At 33.6% G+C, this 25,638-nt stretch overlaps 1 protein-coding gene across 6 annotated transcripts in view; it reads left to right on the top strand.

The window, feature by feature from the left end:
* Positions 1-25,638, top strand: part of LOC123564708 (apoptosis-stimulating of p53 protein 2-like) — a 51,118-nt gene that overhangs the window by 12,900 nt on the left and 12,580 nt on the right. For 2 of the 6 annotated variants that reach the window (XM_053552819.1, XM_053552829.1), the window contains 3 exons: positions 2,373-2,437; positions 21,928-22,053; positions 22,857-23,007. In XM_053552819.1, the coding sequence (XP_053408794.1) occupies positions 2,373-2,437; positions 21,928-22,053; positions 22,857-23,007 (342 nt within the window). Of the gene's footprint in view, positions 1-2,372; positions 2,438-4,916; positions 5,150-14,080; positions 14,206-14,237; positions 14,881-18,323; positions 18,693-21,927; positions 22,054-22,856; positions 23,008-25,638 lie in introns of those variants that run through there. The other 4 variants (XM_053552839.1, XM_053552845.1, XM_053552836.1 and 1 more) reach the window with 4 other exon arrangements.

The raw sequence follows: 25,638 nt of genomic DNA, 5'->3' as shown, positions 1-25,638 counted from the left end.
TTATATAAATAACCGATCAAATAATTCCAAGGTGGTCGACTTTATCATCTGTCCGGGTTTATCATCAGTGTGGTCGACTTTATCATCTGTCTTGGTTTAACATCAGTACCAGTCGGCCACCAGTTACATACGTACAAATATTTAAAACTGTTCAGTATACCCTCTTCGGTACATACCTACACTTGGCGCTATGCGCCTCAACGATCATGCCTTTACTGTCAGTTTCTTTCTCTAATACAAATTTCTGAATCTGGGAATGCACAGTTTCTTTTCAGTTCATTTGTTACTTATAGTTTTTAAAAACGACCAAAAAAAAAAGAAAAGAAAGAAACACAAGGATTTACACATTAAGCCGCAGAGTAAAATCACGCACAACCTCATGTTCTTCTGATATTCTTTTGTAGTATGGATACTGAAACTTACATAATCCTGCTATCCTAAACACTGACTATTTCAATTCTTTTAAATGCCATTATTGTCAAATGACACTCTTTTAGGACAAATTGTGGCCCACTAATACAGCTATGGTTAAACTCTTGTATTTGAGAATGACAAACAACCATTTACATGTAAAATTCTTATTTCAAATTCATTCTAAAAAGTTCTTGACCAGAATGTTATCTATAACACAAACATTCTTGGTCGAAACTCAAGAAATCCAATTTAATTTACCTTACTCCTAACAGTCTGGGGCCATTTTTTGAATATGATTTTAGGTTGATTTCTTAGCGCGATAGAGATCGTAGTTGGGGCCTCTCAAGTTTATAGCCAACATTTTTTCCAAGTGTATAACTAGTCAATGAATTAATTTTTTGAGAAAGTAATTGCAATGTATGTGAAAGACTGTGGAAGGTAGGGGAGATAAGCAATATCGACATATGCTTTTCCATGCCTTCGAATTTTTTGTTCAAAATTTACAGGCAGAACATTGGTTAACTATACACATTATTGATTTCTGTTCCAATAATTGCAAACATTGTGATAAATATCAATAGAAAAATAAAATTGGGCCTAAGCAAAAAAAAAAATATTTCAAGTAACTGCCGAGATTCGAACTCGGACCTCGCGCATGGAAAATATGTACGCTTACCACTGGACCACGGTGAAGTGTTACGCAATTTGTTGATAAAATTATGTATTTAAATAAATTTTGTTAGGGCGGCGTGTCTAAATTCGTTATACTTTGAAATTTTTTAAATTATTGGCTTTTCTACATTAAAAAAAATAAATAAATGATGATTTTGTTATTCAAACACTGCTGTAATGTAGCCTACATTATTATTCAATATTGGAAACAAAAAGGGGGCCGCTTGAATCATCCATAAACTCGCTACATGAAGAAACCCGAATAACACGGATTTCCATTAATACCGCGAATATTCAACTCGATAGAATAATTTGTTTTGATAATGTGGCGCCGGATCGTTCATAAGCAATTTTATTTTATCAAATGTCGTCCTGAAAGTTATTTATTGCACAAACTGCACGGCAGCAGTTCCGGGAATTATGGGTAAAAACAACAACAACGAAACATTGAAGGTATAGAACATATTCCCAAGTTGAACGGTATATAGGTTTACTTTGACATATACACGAACACATTATCTATAGACGGAAAAACCTTCGGTTTTCCCGTACTACTTATTTGAAATACACGAGTGCGAGAGCATGTGCAAGTGTCTGAGACCTTTTCACAAAATTTGACCAACGTCGTGTATTTCCGAACATTCTGGTATCACTGTGTTATACATAGTAACAGTCCATTACAGTATATCTTGTAATAGGTTAATACATTTATCATATGTGAATCACTTGAGTACATTATTCATTTGATACAAAAGTCAACCAAAAAAGTCTGACTCCGAAATAAAGTAGAAAATCAAATGTGGGACCATTTAACCGTTTAATGGTATACTATAGATCTATTAATGCCAGCCAGTCTATCGTGGTTACCAGTATGTGGCAGTTGGTCTTACGAGTACCGGTATTGCGCCATTCCCTTGACTCAGAGTTGTGTATCTACCACCGATTCACAACCATGCGATTATTTTTGCCGGTGGCGGACTTGGATCAAATACTTTTTTATATTGATTCAGTTTAAGGAGAGTTTAAATACTTGAATACCATTAAAATTTTATTCATTTTGAGTGATATATAGATCTTCTAGCACACATTTGATCCTTGATGACCTCACATGTTCATTGATATGAGGGCTTTTTCGGACAGTCCTGTACAGTGTAAGTGTGATTTGTACATTCTAAAACTGCCTATGCCTATACTGTATATAACTGAGAAATCACCATTATAATTATTACATCATATAGCACATTTTGAGCATAATTTATCCAATAACGAGTCTCTTTCATTTTCAGGACGCAGACGTCATGGAAGTTCAGGGAACTCCAGGGAAGCACAGAAGTCCTCACCGAGTCCATCTGTAAGTTTTTATGATTATTCAAAAGTTATAGAGAAAGAATACTGGGTGTGGATAGTTTCTATTGATTCAAAGGCACCTCCGTATCAGCTTGTGCTAACAGTAGTCATATTCCTAATTAAGACCTGACATAACTTTTTTTTTTCATTTTGATGTCTTCCAGTTCTCTTACAATGCAAATGAAAACAGAAATGTAGAATAATAAAATAATGAATGTTGAAGGTAAAATGAGCATGTACATGTCTAAGCAACAGAAACTTAAGATCACATTTAAAGTGATAGCTACATCCTAAGCTGTGACACACATAAGGCAACACCACAGAATTCATTGTTACCATTTACAGAAGTAATAAGGGTCGACCTCTGAGGCACTAGTCACACATGCTTCCTTGCAGACATTTTCAGCTTGACTATTAAAAGAGTAGGTAGAGATATTGTTTTGTTTGCCCTACGTTTTTGTACGAAAGCTGATATCTCCATATAAATTTAAACCACTGGCTGGAATGGAGTGAAACTCCGATATATACTAAGTATGAGCTAATAGGTCTCTAGAAGATTTTCAGAATAGATATCATTTTCAAGCATTAAAATTGTAATTATACAAGAACAATCTTTGCAAGTTTGCCATAGTATTCTTTTTTGAAGTGTTACAAAATATAATAGTCCTTTTCTACTTAAAATCTTAATATTGATGTAACTAAAGATCTCAACAGATCTAAACAATGCAAATTATGACTTCAATATTTCAAATTTTCTCACTATTGTTGTACCAATTGTGTTTGTACTACTTGTACAATTGTTTATCTTATTTTGTTATTAAAGCTAACAACTGATAGCATTTTGTATACACAAATAACTTGAATCTGTTCCAAAAGTTTTGTAGAATTTACTAAATATGCGTATACCAAAGTGTCGAACAATGATGTTTTATACTTAATTTTGTGGTTTAAAGCCAACATTTGACTAATACTTGTAACTGACATTACAGATTGGGCGTATTAATTCAACTTATCGAGATTAAATTGTTAATACTGCTCTAATTCAGGTTTTATGTGGATTTGAATTAACAAGAGCATAGTAGGACACGTAAATTGAAACGAAACAAATTACAATAGTAAGCAAATCTTTGAATTTAAAATGAATTTTTGTTTGGTCCATTGAGAGATGAAATACCGATATAATCTGAACACGGCTCTATTTCCTTATTGTATACTATCTTAATACTATGAATTAAGTGATTTATGCGATTTGAATATGTTCGTAATCTTTCAGTCGCTTTTCCCATGAACGTTGATGGGAATGTTACCTAAATATCTTTATAAATTTATATTAGTTAAAACTTTTCAGCTGAACTTTCAGAAGGAGCACGCCGAATTATAACTTTCAAACTTTAAGTCATTGGATAGAAGAAATGTCCAAATCTTTACAATTATATTTCAGTATATAATATTTTGATAAAACTATAGCCTTTGAACTTCTGACCGATATTACTGATACAACTATTCATAAGTAACGTCATTATTTTTTATAACTTGTAAAGGATTTGCTTGATTATGTGAATGTTTGGTTTTAAGTTAAGCCATTTTATCCATTTTAATCCTGTATTGGCTTGTGCCATTTGTGGTTGAATGAGGTGTTTTAATTCGTATTAACCCTTATCATGCTGGACACGACTGATTCTGACTTTGCAACCAGTGTAGATCATGATCAGTCTGCACATCCATGCAGTCTGATCATGATCTGCACTGTTCACCATTCAGTCAGTCTATCTTTGGTAAGCACCCCTTTTAACAGTTAATGGTACTGTCATAATTGAAAGTATTGGACAAGTTCATTATAGAAATTTAGCAGTGTAAGGGTTAACAGTCACATAAATTTGCAAGGGCAACAATTTTTCGTGACAAAAAGATGCAGGAAACTTTTTTCTAAGCTGACAATGTCAAATTATTGCATCATAACATTTTGTTATATTTTTTCTATATTTTTGGTGATTTTTTTTATTGTTGTTAGATAATCAATAAAAGAAAATCGTTTCAAGTTATTTTAATTGCCGAAATCTTGATTAGTTTAAAGACACAGGTGCATTCCATGTTAAGAATCAATAATATTTATTTGGCATGTAAGATAAACGTGACAAATTGCTACTAGTCACTTAAACTTTTACGATATAATTAAAATTGCCGATTTTTAGATGGATCATTACTTTCATCTGACATAGATTTTATGATTACTCGTTATCAAGACTTATCTTAATAAAATTGGCAAAATATTTTGCGTATTTGACCATCAAAATCGTTATTGTAAGCTCTTCAGTGCACAGCGGAATACCAACGTCTCAAAGCTATCTTTGCTTTAAATCTTGTTTGCCATTAAAAAATCTAAGGTGAGTCATTTTTGTAGCGTCAAAGCTTTTTTTATTCGCTTCCCTAGATTTAAGTGTAGAACATCGATGATCGGCACGATTTAGATGTCGTATGTACAATACGAATAATGACATTTGCAGAAATTCTATTATTATGTCATGATTGACGATTAGCATATATCAAAGGATATGAAGGTTCAGACAAGCGACAAACTGTAGTTCTTTATTTGTTCAAAGTAATATAAATATTTGACGAGCCAGCAACGGATAATAAACTTTGGTGTTTTATTTTATAAAAGTAATGATGGAAAATTGGAAATATCTTAGTGTGAAGATTGTATAAAAAAGTTCAGGTATTTCTAAAATTACTATTTGTAATGATTTTTGTCACCATAATTTTGTTGTCTAAGGAGTCAATTTATTTTTTAATCGGTTAATAAAATTTCTAAATGGTAACTTATAGATGAAATACTGTTCTGTTAAATCATATGCCTATTCAGGAATCATTTAAAATTTGTTAGGGAAATATTTCTCATTGATTTTAGGGTTCCATGAAATAACAACAAATTCGATTCCAGTGAAATTAAATGATTTTATGGTATACGGCCAAACCCTTGCTAAAAACTGAGATCACCTGTCTTAAAAGACCACACATTTCGTTTCTGATTAAAATAATTTACAGTAAAGTTCTACCTGTGAGTTTTAACAGGTCTTTTTACACATGTTTGACTGTAGCTGTACTTTTAAGGACATTTTTGGTCATTGATCTTCAAGCTTCAGATGTGACAGGAGCTAAAAGTTTAACATTGATTTAGATTGACAGGACATTTTTGAATACAAGGAATTCTTATTTAATGTATGTCAATAATTCAGAGGCTTTTCATGAAAATTATACTACCACATATTCTAAAAAAGCACCCTTTATATAGAAAATTGTTAATGTAAAAAATTTTTATGAGTTTCAAAGATGTGTAAGTCGGAGGTAATCACATACATTAATTAACTTTATATTTAAATCACAAACTTTTTTTTCATTCAGAATGTTCTTTTTTAAAATGAAATAATAATAGTTCTAGGAATTAAGGAACAATAATAAAACATAAAAAAATCTGATTTTTTTTTTATATCTCATCTTCATTTGTATTTTAGCTGCATTAATAAGCATTTAAAAGTCAAGCTTTGAAACCACATCATTATGTGTGTACACACTCCTATGTGTAGAATTTGGTATTGTTTCAGAAATGTTATCAGCTTACATGTAAAATCTACTGGGGATAACCTTCGGCACATTTGTTTGGTCAATAATGATGCTATATATAATAAAAAAGCATCAGTATATAGACAGTCCAGGACACAAAAATAACTCCGACACCAATTTATTATATATTGATTGATTGAAGGTAAACAATTCGGCAGTGCTGCTTTTCGTGGTGACCTTCGTTTCGCACTCTGTCATTTTTCAACCAGTAAAGATATGGCCAAATATCTGCATGCCAACAACACCCTAGGCATATAATTATCTTTCAGTTCGTGGGTAGATAATTTTCATGTCATCGCTCATATCTAAGAAATATTTTTTTTTAAAATTGACAGCTGCATTACTAAGAAACCATTGTGGCTATGTGAATGTTATGACTAAACAGCCATTTAAAAGCTTCTACAAATATAATTCAACCAATACATGCAAGTTAAAACAAATAATTATAATTTACAGAAGTTAGATATTTTGGCATACATTAAATGTATGCTTGTTGAGCATGAATGGGAATACCTAGATATTCCAGCTTCTTTAAAAATCAAAAGAGATACATACATTTTTATCTGGTCTGATTTTTAGAAAAAAATCCACAAGGTATTTTTTCACTTGATCAGCAGCATCCATGCTGGTTAAGATGTTTGTTTAGGTTCATTTTTTTAAAGCCATAAGAGCTATAGCTTTGAACCTTAAATGTATCATTGCTGGTCATCATTAGATGAGTAAGATGGCCAAGAGCTACAACTCAGCCTTGCATTTTGTCAGAATTATTGTCTTTATTGTTTTTTTCTCTAAGAAAATGGAAATTTTTGGTCTAATTCTTTGGTTAATTTTTTTGTTTAAGTCCACTTCCCTTGAATGCCAAATGAGCTATAGCTTTGACACATTTCATTGTAGCGTGCTAGATGAGTAAGAAGGTCAGGAACCGTAACTCATTTGTTGCATACTGCCTGATGCCAAGCTCTTACAGAGGAATGTGGCATCTGTAGGCAGTGCCTTAATTGATATTTTTGTTTGAATATTGATGATCAGATGGTGAAATAACTTAAAGGTTTAAGTACCATTAATTAACTTGGTATGGTACTGGTAAGTCGGAGATTTGACCGCATTAGAGCATCAAATACCTTGTCAGTTAAATTAAATGTTGAACTGTCAAGCATGGTTAACTGAATAACAGGTACCTCAAATACTTTGATACCGTAAGTAAACATTTTAGTAAACAACTATACTACCGCTTTTGTAAACCGCAGGTAAAACTATTTTCCCAGGGATGAATAGATGTTACGCAGTTGAAAAGTTCACCTTGTTGACATCTTTTAAAAGAAAATTGGTGTTGCGATAATTTGAGAAATTGTGAAAAAAATCTAAATTACACCAGTGGCTAATTTAACTGCATTTAATGAAAAAAAGCTTTTTATGGTATCAGATATAGGCGTAAATCGTTCTATTTCCACATGAACTTGAATTTTAGAAAAGTGAATGAAATGCTACAGTTAATTTTTCTAAAAGGTAAAACTAGAGTAGTGTCATACAAGAGTCTTCATCAGGAAAACAGTCTAGAGATTGTGTTTGATTCTGAGCTTAGCCTGATGTTGCCTTGACATTATTGATCAAAGACAAAAATCTTAAAACCAGTCATTTTTGACATGAAAAGCTATTTTTCATTTGAAACTGTAATTATGTCAGTAAAGTACTGATGAAATCTATTCATTCAATTGACAAGTCTGTTGAATAGTTGAGTGTTGCTGTCCTCCAACAGCTCTTGTTTCATTTGGATTGATTTCGTGGATTGACCTTGACTAGCTCCTAGACTATGATATATCTTTTTTACATTTTTATGATTCAGTATCAGTGAATTGAGCCAGCCTATATCCCATGTCCATATCATAATATGATAATTTTAACTTCATTCCTCCAAGAAATCTCTAGAATTTCTATGAAATGAAATTGGACACAAAAAAAAAACGAAAAAAAAACCCATAGAGAAATATCTTAATGATCAGTCAAGTGGCTAGTCTAGAATTGACACGACTTGGAAATGCATGAAAATTCGTCCCCCACATATATTGATTGATTGAGGGTATATCAAAATGTATGTAAATGAAGATTTTGTTTTTTTCTTCTCTGTATACTGCAAAATCCAGTACTGCTTCAGAAATTTATCTGGTTGGTCCTAATTGTATCCGACATGTTGCTGACCCAGGATGAACTTTGTGGCGGCTGCTAGATAAAGACAATAGGCTTATCCCCTAATACCATTGATAAAGCAGTCTGGATCATGTCTCAGTGTATTAACCAATGAAATATTTATGTGAAATTTCATCTCTCCCATCCTTTTCTAACACTAAAAGCATAAGGTTTCTTTTTGTTTTTTTAACAATAAAAAGGCCAATAAAAAAACTTCTGGAATTTTAATGTGTCTAGCATAAAAAAAAACCAAAGAAAAACAAACAAAAAAACATATTAAAAGTATTGTAATCATGCAGGGCAAAATATTCAGTTAGGATTGTCAGTTGCAACTTTATTTAGAACCTCCACGCATTCTTTAGTTTGCAGTATGGTGTCCTATTTGGCACCGTGTAAAATATGGAGTGGAGTCATGGAGTGGAGTGGAGTCTGGAGTCGATTTTGGAGTCAAATTTGGAGTCGCTTTTGGAGTCATTTTTGGAGTCAAATTTGGAGTGGAGTCAAAGTTGGAGTCAATTTTGGAGTCTAATTTGGAGTCAAAATTTAATAAAACCTAAACATTTATTAAAAGACCCTACGTTTATATGTCACCTCCAAATAATTATCCACATACAATATTTCACACTTACATTTACTAGTAAACTGTTGAATCATGGGCTCAATATCATACTCCTCTAGAAATAACAATAACAGTTACTGATGTTTTATCAAATGACCCTTATCAGATTGGTAAGAATAACTTGTCATTACATTGGAAAGTTAATTACAACAAATCACTCTTTACTGTATGACAGATTTCTACAATTCCGCTGCTGGAGAAGGTACTGGTACAGCACCTCAGCATGATATCTCATTCTTATCAGGACTTGACCCCTAGTTCCTTCATGGTTTGTTATTTATGATGTTGGGCCAGATGTTGCCTGAAGATTACTCAGAGAGAATTGATAAACATTTCAAACTTGAAATGTTAAATAATGAGAAAGTATTGTTTTAAAATTTTAAAATGAATCAGGAAAATGAAAACAAGAAAAAAACTTGGGTAATTAAATATTTACTATCTACTACAAACAGCATAATATAATAAGACACATAATAAGACATGATAATACTTGATGAAATTAATGAAGGATAGAATACTGTGTGTTATGCATATGTTTATAATAGACAATAGTACAGTTCACAAAAAAAAATACATTTGCACTAGTCTGGCTCTTGATTTGTCTTTTCATTCCATACAAAATTTGCTTTTAAACCATATTCGAGTAAGACAAATTGTTAAGAACTATATGAATTCTGATCAACTTCGTGCCTGTGCAGGCCATTCTCGCATACAAGAGCTCTACCACGGTTCTCGGGTACCATGTCGAACATCAGATGAATGAGAATAGTGCAGGCTGATCTAGTTCTATGCAAATGCAGTAAACTATGTAGGTTTTCTCATGGCGGGCTCAACTATGAATAAAGACAAAACATCTGCATTTTTTAAGATTTGCATTTTGTAAATTTTAAGTTCAGACTGTTAAATAGTAAACAGGTAAATAGGTCTGCCTTCTGTGAACAATGCAAACCATGACCAGCCATGGTCTTTGCTGGATAATATTCAAAATTTATAAATGATACCTATATTAAACAGGACCTTATTCATAGTACGCAGGGGTGGTGTTGGGGGTACGGGGTTATCCTCCCAAGAATTTTTTTTTTAATGAGAACAGCAAATGGTGCATTTTTGGGTATTTGAAGCAATACAGTGAACGTAAACCTTGTTCTTTTTTTTTGTTTTGCTTTTAATAAATTTCATACAAAATGTATTATTTTAGTAGACCTACACGCAGGTGAAAAATATGCAGCAGGTCTGCAAGTAGACTAAAGCGACATTTTTATTACAGATATTTTTCAGTACATTCAATAGGATCGAGCCAACATTTACCCTAAAACAGAGCAAATCACATAATCCCTTTTCTATACAAACTGATCGATCATTTGAACAAAGTAAATGGTCAAATCTCTAAAAACATTGGTTTAAAAAACACAGGCTTTTGTTGTAACTTTAAAATAAATCAACAAAGACATATTGAGGGGCGATATCGAAAAATGTTCTAAGTGTTTATTTAGAATTATTTCTATTACGTTCCTTTTCACGTTAACTGCAATAACCCTCGGTTGTTTTCAGTAGTTTGGAAACTTCTATGCATTATTTAATGGTTTGATCAGATTTCTACAGACATTCTTATGAAACCAATGCTAAAGACTGAACAAAATTTGTAGAGAGGCTGATAGTTTTGAATTCTTTCTTCGTGAAATAAATGCTACTTGAAATTATAATATCCAAAGTGTTTCTGTGACTTTAATACCCTTGGTAAACCGTAATATTACCAATAATGACATGACCATTGTCTTAAAACACAGGCTCTAACAGAAATTTTATAACTAGGAAAACTGTGATGAAAACAGTTATAACCAGTGTTGTTGTGTTTTTCTTCGACCATAAAATTAAGGAATTCCATTCCTAAATTCACCACAAAAATGACAATAATGATTAATATAGACCAAACATTTCAGTAACATTAAGTATCAATGAGACTCCATTCACAAAATCCTTTAACATTTAAAAAAATCCTGCTTGAGAGGCCGCATAAAATTAGAGACCATTTGTCTTGAGGCCCATTTTATCAATCAAGACTGTTTCATTAGAGATAATTACATATATTTAGTGACTACAGGCCTGAGAGAAATTACACCATGCCTCCAATCCAAAAATAGCTCCAAAAAAGACTCTACTCCAAATTGACTCCAAAATCAACTCCAAATTTGACTCCAAAAAAAGACTCCACTCCAAATTTGACTCCAAAATCAACTCCAAAACTGACTCCAAAAAAGACTCCACTCCAAATTTGACTCCAAAATCGACTCCAAAGTTGACTCCAAAAAAGACTCCACTCCAAAATCGACTCCAAATTTGACTCCAAAAAAGACTCCACTCCAAATTTGACTCCAGAATTGACTCCAAAAACGACTCCAGACTCCACTCCACCACTCCACTCCACGACTCCACTCCATATTTTACACGGTGCCGTCCTATTTCTGATGTTCTTTTGCCACTTGGAAAAAGTAAAAGCAAGCTGATATAAAATAAAGAATACCATATTGGCTGTTTCCTAAATAAATGCTCCCCACCAGTCTAGAGTTGTTCTTTAATTTCATGTTGTTAATTAAATAATGGCAAGGAGTATTTCAAAGTTAAAGTCTTTGCAAAATTTAATCAAGAAATGAAAAACCGAAGCATCAGTTCAAGAATGTCACTGAAAATTATTTATTAGCTCATCTGATTTCTTGAAAAAAAAAATGATGAGTTATTGTCATCACTTGATTAGTGTCGGCGTTGCCTGGTTAAGTTTTAAGTTAAGGTCAGCTTTTCTCCTAAACTATCAAAGCTATTGCTTTAAAACTTGCAACTCTTGTTCACCATCGAAAGCTGACTCTGTACAGCAAGAAACATAACTCCATCCTACTTTTTGCAAGAATAATGGCCCCTTTTGGACTTAGAAAATCAGATTTCTTGGTTAAGTTTTATGTTTAGGTCAACTTTTCTCCTAAACTATCAAAGCTATTGCTTTAAAACTTGCAACTCTTGTTCACCATCGAAAACTGACTCTGTACAGCAAGAAACGTAACTCCATCCTGCTTTTTGCAAGAATTATGGCCCCTTTTGGACTTAGAAAATATCAGATTTCTTGGTTAAGTTTTGCGTTTAGGTCAACTTTTCTCTTTTATGGTCAAAGCTATTGCTTTAAAACTTTTATTTTGTTATTCGCCATTAAAAGCTGACACTGCACAGCAAGTACCGTAACTCTGCAATGCTTTTTGAAAGAATTATGGCCCCTTTTTGACTTAGAAAATCATGTTTAAGTCAATATTTCTATTATACAGAGACAAAAAAAATCAGATGAGCGTCTGCACCTGCAAGGCGGTGCTCTTGTTTTACTTCTGTATTATGAAGTCTCAAATATGCCCCCTCCCCTAAAAACGTTCAGCCCCTTAGGGCACTATTTATGGGTATCTAGTAGAATTTAATACTTAATAGTGCTTATTATAATTAGGTGATCTGGCTAAGAACAATTAAAAAGAGTTGAAAAGAAAGATAATCGTTTGCCATTTCCTGATGTCTTCGTTGTTACATTGTGGTAATATTGTCGGGGCAACTGTTCGGGTGATACAACTATTTAGAAAATGTATTTTTAAACTGAAAATGCTCCCTTGGAAGAGATGTATGTGTCAAACCACTGTTTCGATAGATTGGCAGTTTAGATTAGTGAAAAAATACATTAGAGTTAAATGAGGCTTGCATTGAAACAACCTTTCATGGCTGTTTTTAAAAGAAAGATACATTATTGTGAATGCAAGTTTAATACTGACAGCCGGAAAACTTCTTGTTTAGTTGTTTAAAGCAAAATTTTAGAAAAAAAATGTATCAACAAAACTTGAAGAAGAAAAAGAAATCATAGAATCAAAACAGTTTTCATTGTATTTAGCTATTTTTCGTGCAGTAAATGGATATAATTGGTATATAATAATAATAATAATAATAATAATAATAACTTTATTTATGTATTTAGTATTGCTAGCTATTAAACAAAGACTCCTGTACATGCTGGAAATTTTCTGCAATATTGTCTCCCCTCCCTCACCACACATACACAACCCATCCACCTCTCCCCTCCCTCACCACACATACACATCCCATCCACCTCTCCCCTCCCTCACCACACATACACATCCCATCCACCTCGCCCCTCCCTCACCACACATACACATCCCATCCACCTCTCCCCTCCCTCACCACACATCCCATCCACGTCTCCCCTCCCTCACCACACATACACAACCAATCCACCTCTCCCCTCCCTCACCACACATACACAAACCATCCACCTCTCCCCTCCCTCACCACACATACACAACCCATCCACCTCTCAACTCCCTCACCACATATACACAACCCATCAACCTCTCCCCTCCCTCACCACACATACACATCCCATCCACCTCTCCCCTCCCTCACCACACATACACAACCCATCCACCTCTCCCCTCCCTCACCACACATACACAACCAATCCACCTCTCCCCTCCCTCACCACAAGCACACAACCCATCCACCTCTCCCTTCCCTCACCACACATATACATCCCATCCACCTCTCCCCTCCCTCACCACACATACAAAACCCATCCACCTCACCCCTTCCTTACCACACATACACAACACATCCACCTCTCTCCTCCCCTTCTTCCACCACACACACCATCCTACAACATATACACATCCCATCCACCTCTCTCTTCACCGCCTTCCACCACACACACCATCCTACAACACATACACATCCCATCTACCTCTCTCTTCCCCTCCTTCCACCACACACACCATCCTACAACACATACACATCCCATCTACCTCTCTCTTCCCCTCCTTCCACCACACACACCATCCTACAACACATGCACACTTCAGTACAAAGAATAGACTGTTCAACTTTTGTCACAATTAAAGACTGTTTTTGTTCGGCTAGTTCATTTAAATATTCCTCTTTAGTGCTAGATTTTACCTTGTAGTTAGCCATTCTTGTATTTAAATGCCCTTTCTCAAATAACACTCCAGTGAGATGACCCTTTGATTTGTCAATGTACTAATTGGAAACCATCTACCTAATTAGGCATGCGTGGCTGGGTATTTAACATGAAACAAATAAGTTAACAAGACAGGCCTATATTAAAGTGCATTATTTGCCTGACTTTTCTGGCGAACCGCCAGGTATATAGTTTGATATGATAGTGAAAACTGTAGGTATTGTACACACACAGATAGATGCCAGAATTTCGCGGCAGGAGTTCTGCCAGAATTTAGCAGCTGCAGTATTTGAACAGTTCGAAAACACCTTACTGTGTGTACTTAATGTAAACATAAAATGTAAATATACAAGCTATTTAAAGAACATAATTTTATTGTTATGGACTCTGTTTGGATAAAAACGCATAAATGGCACTCGTCTTAATTTTTTTCGGCGCTGCAGTTTATTCAGAAGTACCATATATTATGGAACACACCTGGAATTAATTCTAACCTTTCATATTTTCTGGAAATTTTATGTTACTTTTCTGTGGAACCTATTGAGCATTAATTATGCAATAAAACCTAGAAAAACTCTGGCTTATTGAAGACTTCCATTCATGTGTTTCATCGTAAAATTATTTGAAGAATTGTAGGAATTTGCTTTGTTTTCAAATAATACAAAATATAGTTTAAGGAAATTACTTTTTTTTAGAGGAGACGGTTGAAACAAAGTGTGTTTATAAAGAGATCAACTACATGCTTGAAAGTTTAAACATTTATCTAAAGATTGGGAAGGTGCCATAATTATGTTGGCTGAATTGACGTAATTATAGACATTGTATATATATATGTACAGTTATTGAATTTGTATTAAAATTATAATGCAGCTTGATTAAATCATGATCAATACGGAGTTATATTCTGGAGTTGTGTGTGGAAGAACACAGGAATTTTAACACGTTTCAGAATAGTTGAATTTAAGATAAAACAAACAAGTGTTCTTGGATATTATATTCATACAGGGCAAAAATGGTAAGAAATCTATTGAATTCTTGAAATAAAGAGGTTTTTCAAGTGTTGTAAATGATAAATCGAACATGTTTAAAAGTGGCAATGAAAATATTTTTTGAAACAAAGTATATCTTCTATCTCTTATCTACTTAGTGGGTACAAATATAAATGTACTTAAGTAATTTATCAACAAGTTGTCAAAATCGTAAAGAATAGAAATAAATGGCTTTCTTTTGGGAGATTTTCAAGATTTTTACTTCAGGGTTACTTATCAGATGTGTCAGAATGTTGATAATGCTGTCTCATTGGGGACTCCGTAGATTTAGAGATCATGCACCTATTGGTGGAAGTTCTGGATTTTATAGGGAATTGTTTTTCATTAAATTTATGTAAAATATTTTAATCTCGCAGATCAGATATTTGTAACAGTGTAGATTTTATACAAGAGAGTGTTGCATGTTCTACAAGATAACCATCAACAGGTTCTTATAATTTTAATGTGATGTCATTATGCAAACACAATCTTGTGCGGAATATTTAAACAAAAATTTGCACATGATTTTTAACTGTTTGTAGAAACAAGCTCTTAATGATTGAACTTTTTGGCTGTGTTCTTGTAACTTGTGTCTGAGTTATAGACAAAACATTTCTTAAATTTTTGAAGCAGAGGTGCGGGGTGTGTGAGGTGAGAAGGTGAACATTTTTGGAAGTCTGACATTTAACTGCAGACTTTATTACGAAATTAGACAAACATCTGTTTTTGCTAGTGAAGAACTTCAAGGCCTTCAAAGTGCTTAAAACTGTCAGTTTCTTTCCGCCTTTTGCAAGTGAGCATTTGTATTTCTTGATTTGCGGGTATTTTTGATTCTGTAAAGTGGTGTTGGTCTTGATTAGGGTTTTTGCGGAGCACTTTTAGAATCTGTCCGTAGGTAAAATCTGCATAATTTGCAATATCCAGTACCTGTATGGTTTAAATAAAGGTAAGGCTTTTTTAGTTTGTATATTTCATAATTGGGGGGCTGCTGCCCCCCACACCCCCCGCATTTTCTAAACCTGGCGAGGAAAATATATCCATGCTACCATATCGATAAATAAAAGAATGCCCAAATAACGAGAATAGCTACGGACAGATTCTAAAGTCTAGCCGGTTTTTGCAAATTAAGAACAACATGTATATTTAATCTTGTAGTGGTAAAGCATGAAAAAAATATAAATTTCTTCCATTTGTCAAATGAGAGCCATAAAAATCTCTTATTTGAGAGTGGCTTTGTGTGTATGTTTAAGTTTAGCATTGTGACTGCAAAAATTTAGTCATTTAATTACTTAAAGCTTTCTTATGCAGGGTCTGTGTAAGAGTGTCTGTTTGATTTATTCAGGGTTAATGCAGAAAGCTAAGTGTAAAACAAGGTCTTTTTCCTATATAAGGTTAGTGCAGAAAGGTTTTTGGTGTAAAAAAGGGTCTTTTTCCTTTGGTCTTTTTGCTATACAAGGTGAATGCAGAAAGCGCTTTCTTACTCCTTTTGGGTGTAACAGGAGGTTATATGTGTGATACAGGGTACAAGCCAGCAAATACCTACCAGATCATCCCATGAAAGCCAAACTTGAAGGGCTTACAAAAAATCACTTAAAACAGGATCATAAGAAGCATTTACAGAAAATCAGCTAGAATTGACTCCCTGTCAAAAAATTGCTAAGATAATTACCATAATCGGTCAAATTATTGGGTGGGATACCTGCACACTGTGGTGTACCTGGAAATGAGAATGCAGACAGATTAGCCAAGCTTGGAGCTACAGATAACCAGCCACAAAATGCCACTACTCACGAGGAGAAGGTGACAATGATCAAAGCACTGACAAAGCCAAGGCCAAACAAGGATGACTACCACCTACTAGACAGATGGGAACAAGTCATCATCTTTAGGCTCCGCACAGGACATAATAGCTAGGTTAAATGCCCACATGTGCAACAAAGCTTAAATTGTCTCCTTCCCCGATATGCCCTTTTGGCCTGGAACAGCAAACTGCTGAGCACATTCTGCTGAGATGTCCACGTCTGGAGAACCAAAGGAAAAGTGTGTGGCCAAACAGCACCCCAATGAAAATCAAAGTGCATGGCAAGATGAAGGACCTGAAGAAGACGGCATCCTTCATTGCTGGATCAGGGGTGATGGTGTAGGCGGTGAACTCCAAGAAGAAGAAGAGGGTGAGAGCAAAAAGCACGCTTTCTTTTGCAAGAGGATCTAAAAAACTGTTGTACATTGTGAGTGCAGAATATTTCTGACACCTTTTGGAATAAGAGAGGATCTTTCAGTTCTGCAGCATAAGTGCAAAATATCTTTCAGTATACACAGTCACATGTGAGTAAAAAAAGTGTTCTGTCGATTAATAGGACACTAAAAAAATATTATGTTCAAAGAACTCGTTTTTGATATACAAGTGAAATATCACAATTGGTGCGAACAATTTCTCAAAAGTCAAATTGTGAATCTTTCTTCCTTATTTATTATTATAGTGAAAATATATAATTATATTAAAAGATAGAAATCTTCAGGAATGCATTTGACCTTTTTATTTAGTGCATTTATGACATAAATGTCCAGGATATTGTGTCCTGCAGGGGTTTGTCACTTAATAAACCTGTGATAGTTATGCACTTTATGTAACTAATTGATAATTATATATTTTCTATTTTTAGATGATATAGCTGTAAAGATTATTAATGAAGTCTTCAGTAAAAGTGAAATATGATTTTAAACTGACCCAATTGTAATTTTAAATGTTTTTGAAAAATTAGTCTTTAAAATTTAGCGCTCGCATACATACAAAATGCAGGGAGCTAGAGGTTTTTTCTTGGAATTGCTTGCAAATTGTTTCAAATGCAAAAATTGATTAATGTACAGCAGTTTTCAGTCACCTGTAAACATTGATTGATTGAATGTAACTATATTCAATCACGTTAAATAGTGTATTTCTTTTGTTTACACAAGCTATAATTAATCTATATGAAATTCAGTTTTGAACTTCATTCCATTAAATTTTGTTCACATTATTATTTCAGTTCTTAATAAATTGTTCGCTAATTTTATCACATCTAAATATTTCGGGTATGAATTTTTCATCTTACATTCAAATCTTTGATGTTAAGCAATAAAAGTCTATATTTGTACCTGATAACCTTTAATTTGTTTATATTAACTCTACCTACACCATTGTCACAGTCTATAAATTACTTAATATTTCGGCAGTAAACAGTTTATAAGGTCTAAACAAGTTAACGCTTTAAGGGGGATAATCCATTGAGAAATAATTTTGTTTGTACTCCTGATATTTTCCCTCCAGGTGTGCTCTGATTACTCAGCCATGCAGGTATTTCAATTATGACAGACTGTGTTACTGACTATTTTTCTTGTGAGAGTATGACAGTTTTCAATAGGTGACAGTACAAAATGTGACACAGTCTACAGGTAGGATAAAAATAGGTCAGGTAGTGATTGGCTCAGGTGTGGGAAATTGGATTTTTATCAAAAGATCAAGTCAATTTTCGAAATTGGAGTATACAGTGACACATTTCTGACTTGAAATAAATGAATTAATTGGAGTAAAATTGGATTTTAATTTGTGTGAAATTAGAAATTTATTTTGGGTGTGATGTTTTGTGTTGGGATTTTTTTCTCATCAGTTTTACCTGTGAAACGTTAAAAGGGACATGAATCATGTATAGTAGAACGGAAGAACATGGCTACTACCTTTTCGTTTGATAGTGCGGAAGAAGACTGGGACCTTAATACACTTTATCTTCTTAATTCACAACTAGAATCATACCTTAAAATGGTGGGTTTATATTACTGATGTTGTAGCAGGTCTTTACATCATGTTTTTTCGTATGTTTTTCTTATATTTTGTATGATATGATGGGATGCTATGAAGCATAAATGATTTATGTTTGCAGTTTTATCCTTTGAGGTTTTTATGATGATTGAACATTGAATTTTGATGTTTACAGGAGTAATAAATGTTTTTGCTGATCGATTGGGAATTATTTTTTTATTTAATACTGTCACCTGTGTGTAATATAAAACATTATTTTGATAATATGCCAGTTGATGCTACTCACCTGTAGTTTGAAAACCACTTGATGTTTTATGTTAATATTTTTATGCCAAGACCCATGAAACACATCCTTGTTTTTCTGACTAAATTCCAACTGATTTTGGGCTAAGTTGGTTTTGAATGACAGATTGGATTCCTCTGTCCCACAAAGTAGCTGTAAATTATAACTCCTATTTATGTACAAATATATCTTTTTATTATAATGTAACACCCTTAGAGCTTTGTATGTGGTATTGGCATGTCTTTTTTTTTTCAATCAAGTCTGTTCAATAACTGTGAAATTATTGATAGCCTTATCAAATAAGTTGATAAATTTCCTTGTTCAGAACACCTGTCAAATTGAGATAGAAAAATTATGATAATTATAATATCAAGAGTATAGAGTTTAATCAAGAATTTAAGGACAAAAACCCCCATCAAGTAGTTATTTCCTGTTAAAAGCAATACAGAAATAGAACAAATCTAAATTTATAATAGATTAAAAAATAAACGCTCTTTGCCACCTCATTCGTATAATTATAGCTATGTATATGTATATATAGGTAATGCATGTTTGATCCTCTAATTGGGCATGTTGACCAAAAGATGTGGGGAAGATTTGTTCCTTCGTAGTGTATTTTCTTGATTCAGAAAAAGTGACACAAGATACTTAACTGGAACATTGACGAAGAGTTTCTATGTTTTGTTGAAATAGGCTTCTGTAAGTGAATAATGCTGTAAAGAAAGTCCTGTGTTTAAATGTAATTTTTACTGCTATTATTTGAATTTGTTGTAGGTGCAGATGTGAATATCAGCTTTTTGTGTGACAGTTTAGGTCTGGTTAATGAGGCTCTGTTGAGTTGAAAGAATCTTTCACTTGTCGTATCTGCAAATGGCAATATCCAGCTAGAGGGTCAGATATTGCCATCTCCAACTACCATCAGTGAAAGCTTCTAATGTCAGAGCCTACTTATGTATGTATTTAGACCCTATGTTTTGTTCACAGAACTTAGTGAAGATAATTCCTGAGGCTATTCAAATTTTGTATAATTATGTCCCTTTCTTCGTCAGAGTCAAGAAAGATTAAGTAGGAATATGTAAATGCCAAAAAATTAAAAAGATAATGCAGTCGGTAGAAAGAGTAAAGCTTACTATGAACCATAATGAGGCATCATTATTATTATTATTATTATTATACCAGATTTATATAGCGCCCTTTTCATGATCAATTACACGTTCAAAGGCGCTTTACATAATTCAAATGCAGCCACATATGCAGGGCGCATAATTCATCCTCTACTAGTACAGACACAGAGCGATCTGACCAGAGGGACAGAGTGAGACAAAGCCCCCACGACAGAGAGATCAGAAATCAGATACAGGCTTATCCGGCTAACTTAGCCTAGCTCGTTGCGAAATGACAGCCTGGTTCTTTAACGTGCCCAGTGTATAGCACTAATACACGCAAGGATTGCCTGGGTTCCTGACCAGTACACCTCTAGTTGAGTGGGAAACACTGAAAAGCATTTCTGAAAATTCCCGAGTAGCTGCCGGGGATCGAACCCCAACCTCAGGATTGGAAGGCCAGTTTGCAAACCACTGAGCTATCCGTCCATCATAGGAGATGGATTTTTCCCAGCGCAGTCAGTAAAGTTTAAATCTCATGGGTTCAGTCTGAACAGTTTAAGAGCCAGTTTAATAATATTCATATTGTAGGCCAGATAGATTATAAACTTTGATCATTTGACACATCTATCAACATGTCTCATTTGGCAGTGTCACAGTAGTCCCAAAAGTAATTTTAAAACAAAGTGGAATCCTGTTAATGATGCCCTACAGATAGACTTTTTAATTAAATTAATTCAGTATTTTGGCATTGTATGAAATATTGATAAATATTGATTAGTTTTAGAAATATTAATTTCATGGATCACATGGCTTTGAACAACTTTCCCAGAGCTGTTGGCACTGTTTGTATTTTCACAACTTTATTCATTCCCACAGGAAGTTTACATTTTTTACCTGCATTTATGACATTCTTATCACGATAAGGTACTAAATAAAGTGTAAATAGTTTTTAGATAGCTTATTCTTGAAGTTTGGAAAAGCACTTGAAAGTGGGGAAATATCTGAAGTGCTTTTTGATGTCGAAGTTCTTTAGCCCAAATGAGGGTATTGAAATCTGTGTTTGGTTTGTGTTTCTCGAATATATTATTAACCGAATATATTATTAACCGTCTGTTCTCTCCTTGAATCGGCTCAAGTACATACATGAATTCTGCATTAATAAATGTCATATTTCAATAGAAACAGCAGTCAGAAATTATTCTGGACAACATTGTTATTGTAAGGATACAAGTTATCTTAAAGTAACAGTGTGTAATAAAGTACCATTTAAAAATGGTTAATTAGCTTCAGAATTTGACATCTACTTAATAACTTCTGGGATCATATACCAAACATTAGGGGGAGTGGTGGTTCAGGCCACTTGTGTAGGGACTGAAGTTTTCACTGTTGTAATCTTTCAGTTCTCTAATATGGCAGCAGATGACTTCTCGTCTTGAGGTTCCTAATTCAATTCCAGGTTTATATTTTTTTTGACCATTCGACTGAAGATAGCTCTAGTGTGGGGAAGTTATCAATTACTTGTGGAGACCCAGATAGAACTCACCATTTTAAATGACCCATTTTAGACTGAAACACTTGAAAAGTTAACCAAACTTGCCGAAACTGGTTTTTGTTTCCAGGCGTTTGTTTGTGAATGTTGAACATAAAGTTTAAAAGAGAAGGTGAAGAAAATAAGCATGTTAAACATGTACGAGGCTAAAGTGCACACGTTTTTATGACAGTACATGTAGTTTGGACAGACACATGTATTGTTTTACTCCTTTGAAGATATAATTGCGAGAAAATATAATTGCGAAGGGAAGAAATAGAAATTTATGTTAATGATGAAGAACATGTTATGTATTTTCAGTTGCCAGGAGGAGGGGTTGACATGACCTTGAGTGAGCTGCAGGAAATGGCAGCCAGACAACAACAACAAATAGAATCACAGCAACAGATTCTGGTAGCAAAGGAGCAGAGACTGAAATACCTCAAGGTAACTGCGATTTACACTGATTTTCACTTGTAGATACAATTGTAGTTGATGCTGTGGAAATCCTGTTGAAGAAGTCGGGTCACATGTAAGAAAATCTCAGAAGTGCTGTCAGATGGGTGTAGCCCAGGCAGGCAGCATAATTAGGAAATCAATTAATGATTGAAGCATCGAGACTAATGCTTAAATTGGATCGAGTAGCTATAATTGTGTCATACTGGTGTTTACTTGTACTTTGTCTGAAAGGAATTAAGTATTGTGGTCATTTAGACATAACTATCTTCCATAGTCCCCTGTCTCTCTTCCTCCTAGTTAAGAGTAAAAATTTCCTTGTTACTTACACTGTATAATGTCCCTTTAGGGAGAAAAACATTTATGTAATGATAGGAAAGTCTGTTACATGTACTTGTATGTCAGCAGTGTAAATATCTGCTTATTTCTTCATCTGTTAAATCAATTTGTTATGTTGCTCTGATTTGATATCCACACAGACTTATCTGTTTAGCAAGACTTTCCCTGGGGTTGTCTGTTTTCAGATATAAAATTTTTCATATTTCTATGAAATTATGCCTCTTTGCTTATCAAAACATTGGTTAGAGTAAAAGTTACTAAATGAACTACTAAAAAAATTATTATCAAATTATCTAGGTTGTAACTGGACTAATCCTTGTTTAACAGTTAATGGTACTGTCCCAATTGAAAGATGGACAAGTTCATTATAGACATGGGTATGGGTTAATGAACAAAATGTCTTGAAATATCTTAATCAGTACAATAAAACTTACACAATGCAACAATATTTTCAGCAACAAGAGCAGAAGCAGCAACAGTTGGCATCAGAAAACGACAGGTTGAGAAAACTGAGGGATAAAGTCGAGGCTCAGGAGATGAAACTAAAGAAACTGAGGGCTTTACGAGGGCAAGTTGAGCAACAAAAAGCCAGTAATGGAAACCTAAGTAAGTTGTCTTGACCAAGATCAGATAAGATAAAAGAGGACTTTTTAAGTTAAGATCATAAATTATGTAATATTTTCCCCTCATTGCAAAAAGGGTATAACTGCATTGTTGTAAAGAAGCATGTATCCATTTGCTTTTTTTGCGTCCAGGAGACAGTATGTCATTTATATAGGAACATACCATAAGTAACCCCCAAAACAATATGGAGGCAGAACTTGCTTTGCAGACAGGCAAGGAGACGCCCAAGTATTTTCATATTTCCATTGTATAATTTTGTTTTTCTTATTACTTCATAAGGTAATGAAATTGGTTGCCCTAGTTTTCTCAACAGTATTGCGTTGTTGGTATGAATGACCTATTTTCATCTAGATTCATGTGCTTTACAAAAAGAAATGTTTTTGTGGACAAATAAGCTTTTTATCATTGAATTTCATCAAAACGCCATTTTCATTTCATAATTTTGGAGATTTTACAATGAGATGAATGGATGAATAGAACTAGGACATTAGGCAAACCAAGGGTGAAAAATTTAACTTGAAATGTTCATTGTAAAAGCAGAATTGAATAGAATTTAATTTAGTAAGGTGAAACAAATTTAGAGGCATTCATGTTTATTGCTGTAAACTAGAGACTATGGGGTCAAGAAGACTTTTCAGTAAAGCTTTATTGTATTTTTGACATTTTGTCATCTGAATTGTGACTGTAAAATTCGGATTTTATTGCCAGCTCTCCAGTGTTCAAAGAAATAATTTACCTTTAATACAAGGAAAGATGAAAAATTTCTTTTTATGTTTTGTTTTACATCAATATAAAATAAGCATAATAATTGACAGAGTAAATTTATTTATTTGAAAAGTGTGATATTAAATGTTGAAGTGTTCCTCTGTAGTCAAGTGTCATTGAAACATATTTCTTGTCCCTTCTTCTATTGGTTCAGGTTATGCCAAGATCTGAATATATCTACTTAGGTTCTAAAAAAAAAATTGGCACATTAGGTCTACAGGGCATAAAAAATGAAAACGGAACAATTCCAAGTATTGCTAAAACTCTTGCCAGACTCCAGTGTTATATAAAACTGAGTTTTAGGGTCCAGTCTCCAAATTCTAGCATCTGATTGGCTGATTCTGGGCTCTATTTTAAAATTGACCAATGGAAAGGCTGCATTTTGAGACTGGTCTTCAACCTTGGATCAAGGTGATTTATTGTCATACTTGTATATTTTATATAGATTGACCTGTGAAAAACCTAGTATTACACTAGTATTACAGAATAGTAAGTGGTCAAGTTTGACAGGTTTGACCAATTTACTGACTCTTAAATTAGGTCAGGGCGGGCAGAGAGATGTCAGAATTTGGCAGGTGGAGTAGGAGCTTTTAAGTAATTTCTTTATAAAAATTGGAGAGATTAATCAAATAGATGAGAAGACGTGACAGTTGGTTGGGCCACACATGAGGTCCAAAATAATTTATTTTGGTCGTCATGAATAAATTAATGCATAAGAATGATTTAATTTTGATTACTGTTGAACTGCTAAGTGTGAAAGGAAGACAGATTTTATAGTCAGGTTTAACTGATGACTTTAAGCTGTTTTGGAGAAAAAATATTTTAGTACTGATGTCATATAATATATCCTCTGCCTCTATCTGATTGGTTAATTGAACTTTTTATGCAATATTTTTCTACTATGAGGGTGGTTTAGTAAATATTTATGATATACAATTTACATACAACATAGAATGAATCACTGGTATTTAAACGTGGATCATTTTAAAGACTTATGAATGCTCCACTTAAATGAATTAGTTAGATAAATATATAACCTAAACTTAAACAGGAGTTGGACTTCAAATAATGCCATTTATTTTAATTAGGGAATTTTAAGTTTAAATATTATTTTCAAATGTTTATTTTCAAGCATTTGCGCATGTTTTGTCTAACCAGTGATTGAAAACTTTTATTGAAAAGTAAGACAGTCCTTGAAGCGATATGATCTTTTGCTACTAAGTCAGTGTAGAAGATCATAGTCTTCATAGACAGGAAGGCTTGGTATTGCATATCATTGACTGCAATACGATACTGCTACACTGAATATCAGTTTGTTGTTCTTGTTCATATTTGCAGATAATACTATCTCTAATGAATAAGAAAAGTGTTATTGTTTCAATAACATGGAAGTGCTTAGTTACAGTGACTAATTTTCAAGTACAAAGGTGGTCTTGTAAAACGTTCATAGATGACATTTAGTAATAAACTTTTACAATGAAGCCATATAAAACAAATGACAGACCATGTACTTCTTTAGAAGGTGGTTTAGCTTATTGTTTGTGTTTGGTGGAGGGGTTGGGGGCTAGAAGTACGTCTTTCTTTCACAGTTTGAGTGACCCGAAAAGGCATGTATTAAGAAATAGTAAATAAAAGATGTTTTGATGTAATGAAACAATTAGAAAAAAGATATTTAGAAAAAAATTTGTTTAGGAAATTGAGTTTTATGTTTTATAATAGTATGTGTATAGTTAATTAGGTCCTATCTTATTGGCAGTGTAACATTTCTTCAAATTTCAAAAAAAGATAAAAATAAATTATTTATTTTATCACATTATTTGTAATTTTTCGCGTTTCTAAATTTAATGG

Source organism: Mercenaria mercenaria, chromosome 1 (genome assembly GCF_021730395.1).
Source record: "Mercenaria mercenaria strain notata chromosome 1, MADL_Memer_1, whole genome shotgun sequence".
NCBI classification, from domain to species: Eukaryota; Metazoa; Mollusca; class Bivalvia; order Venerida; family Veneridae; genus Mercenaria; species Mercenaria mercenaria.
The sequence above is the reverse complement of the archived record's forward strand: the minus strand, read 5'-3'. Positions and strand labels throughout refer to the sequence as shown.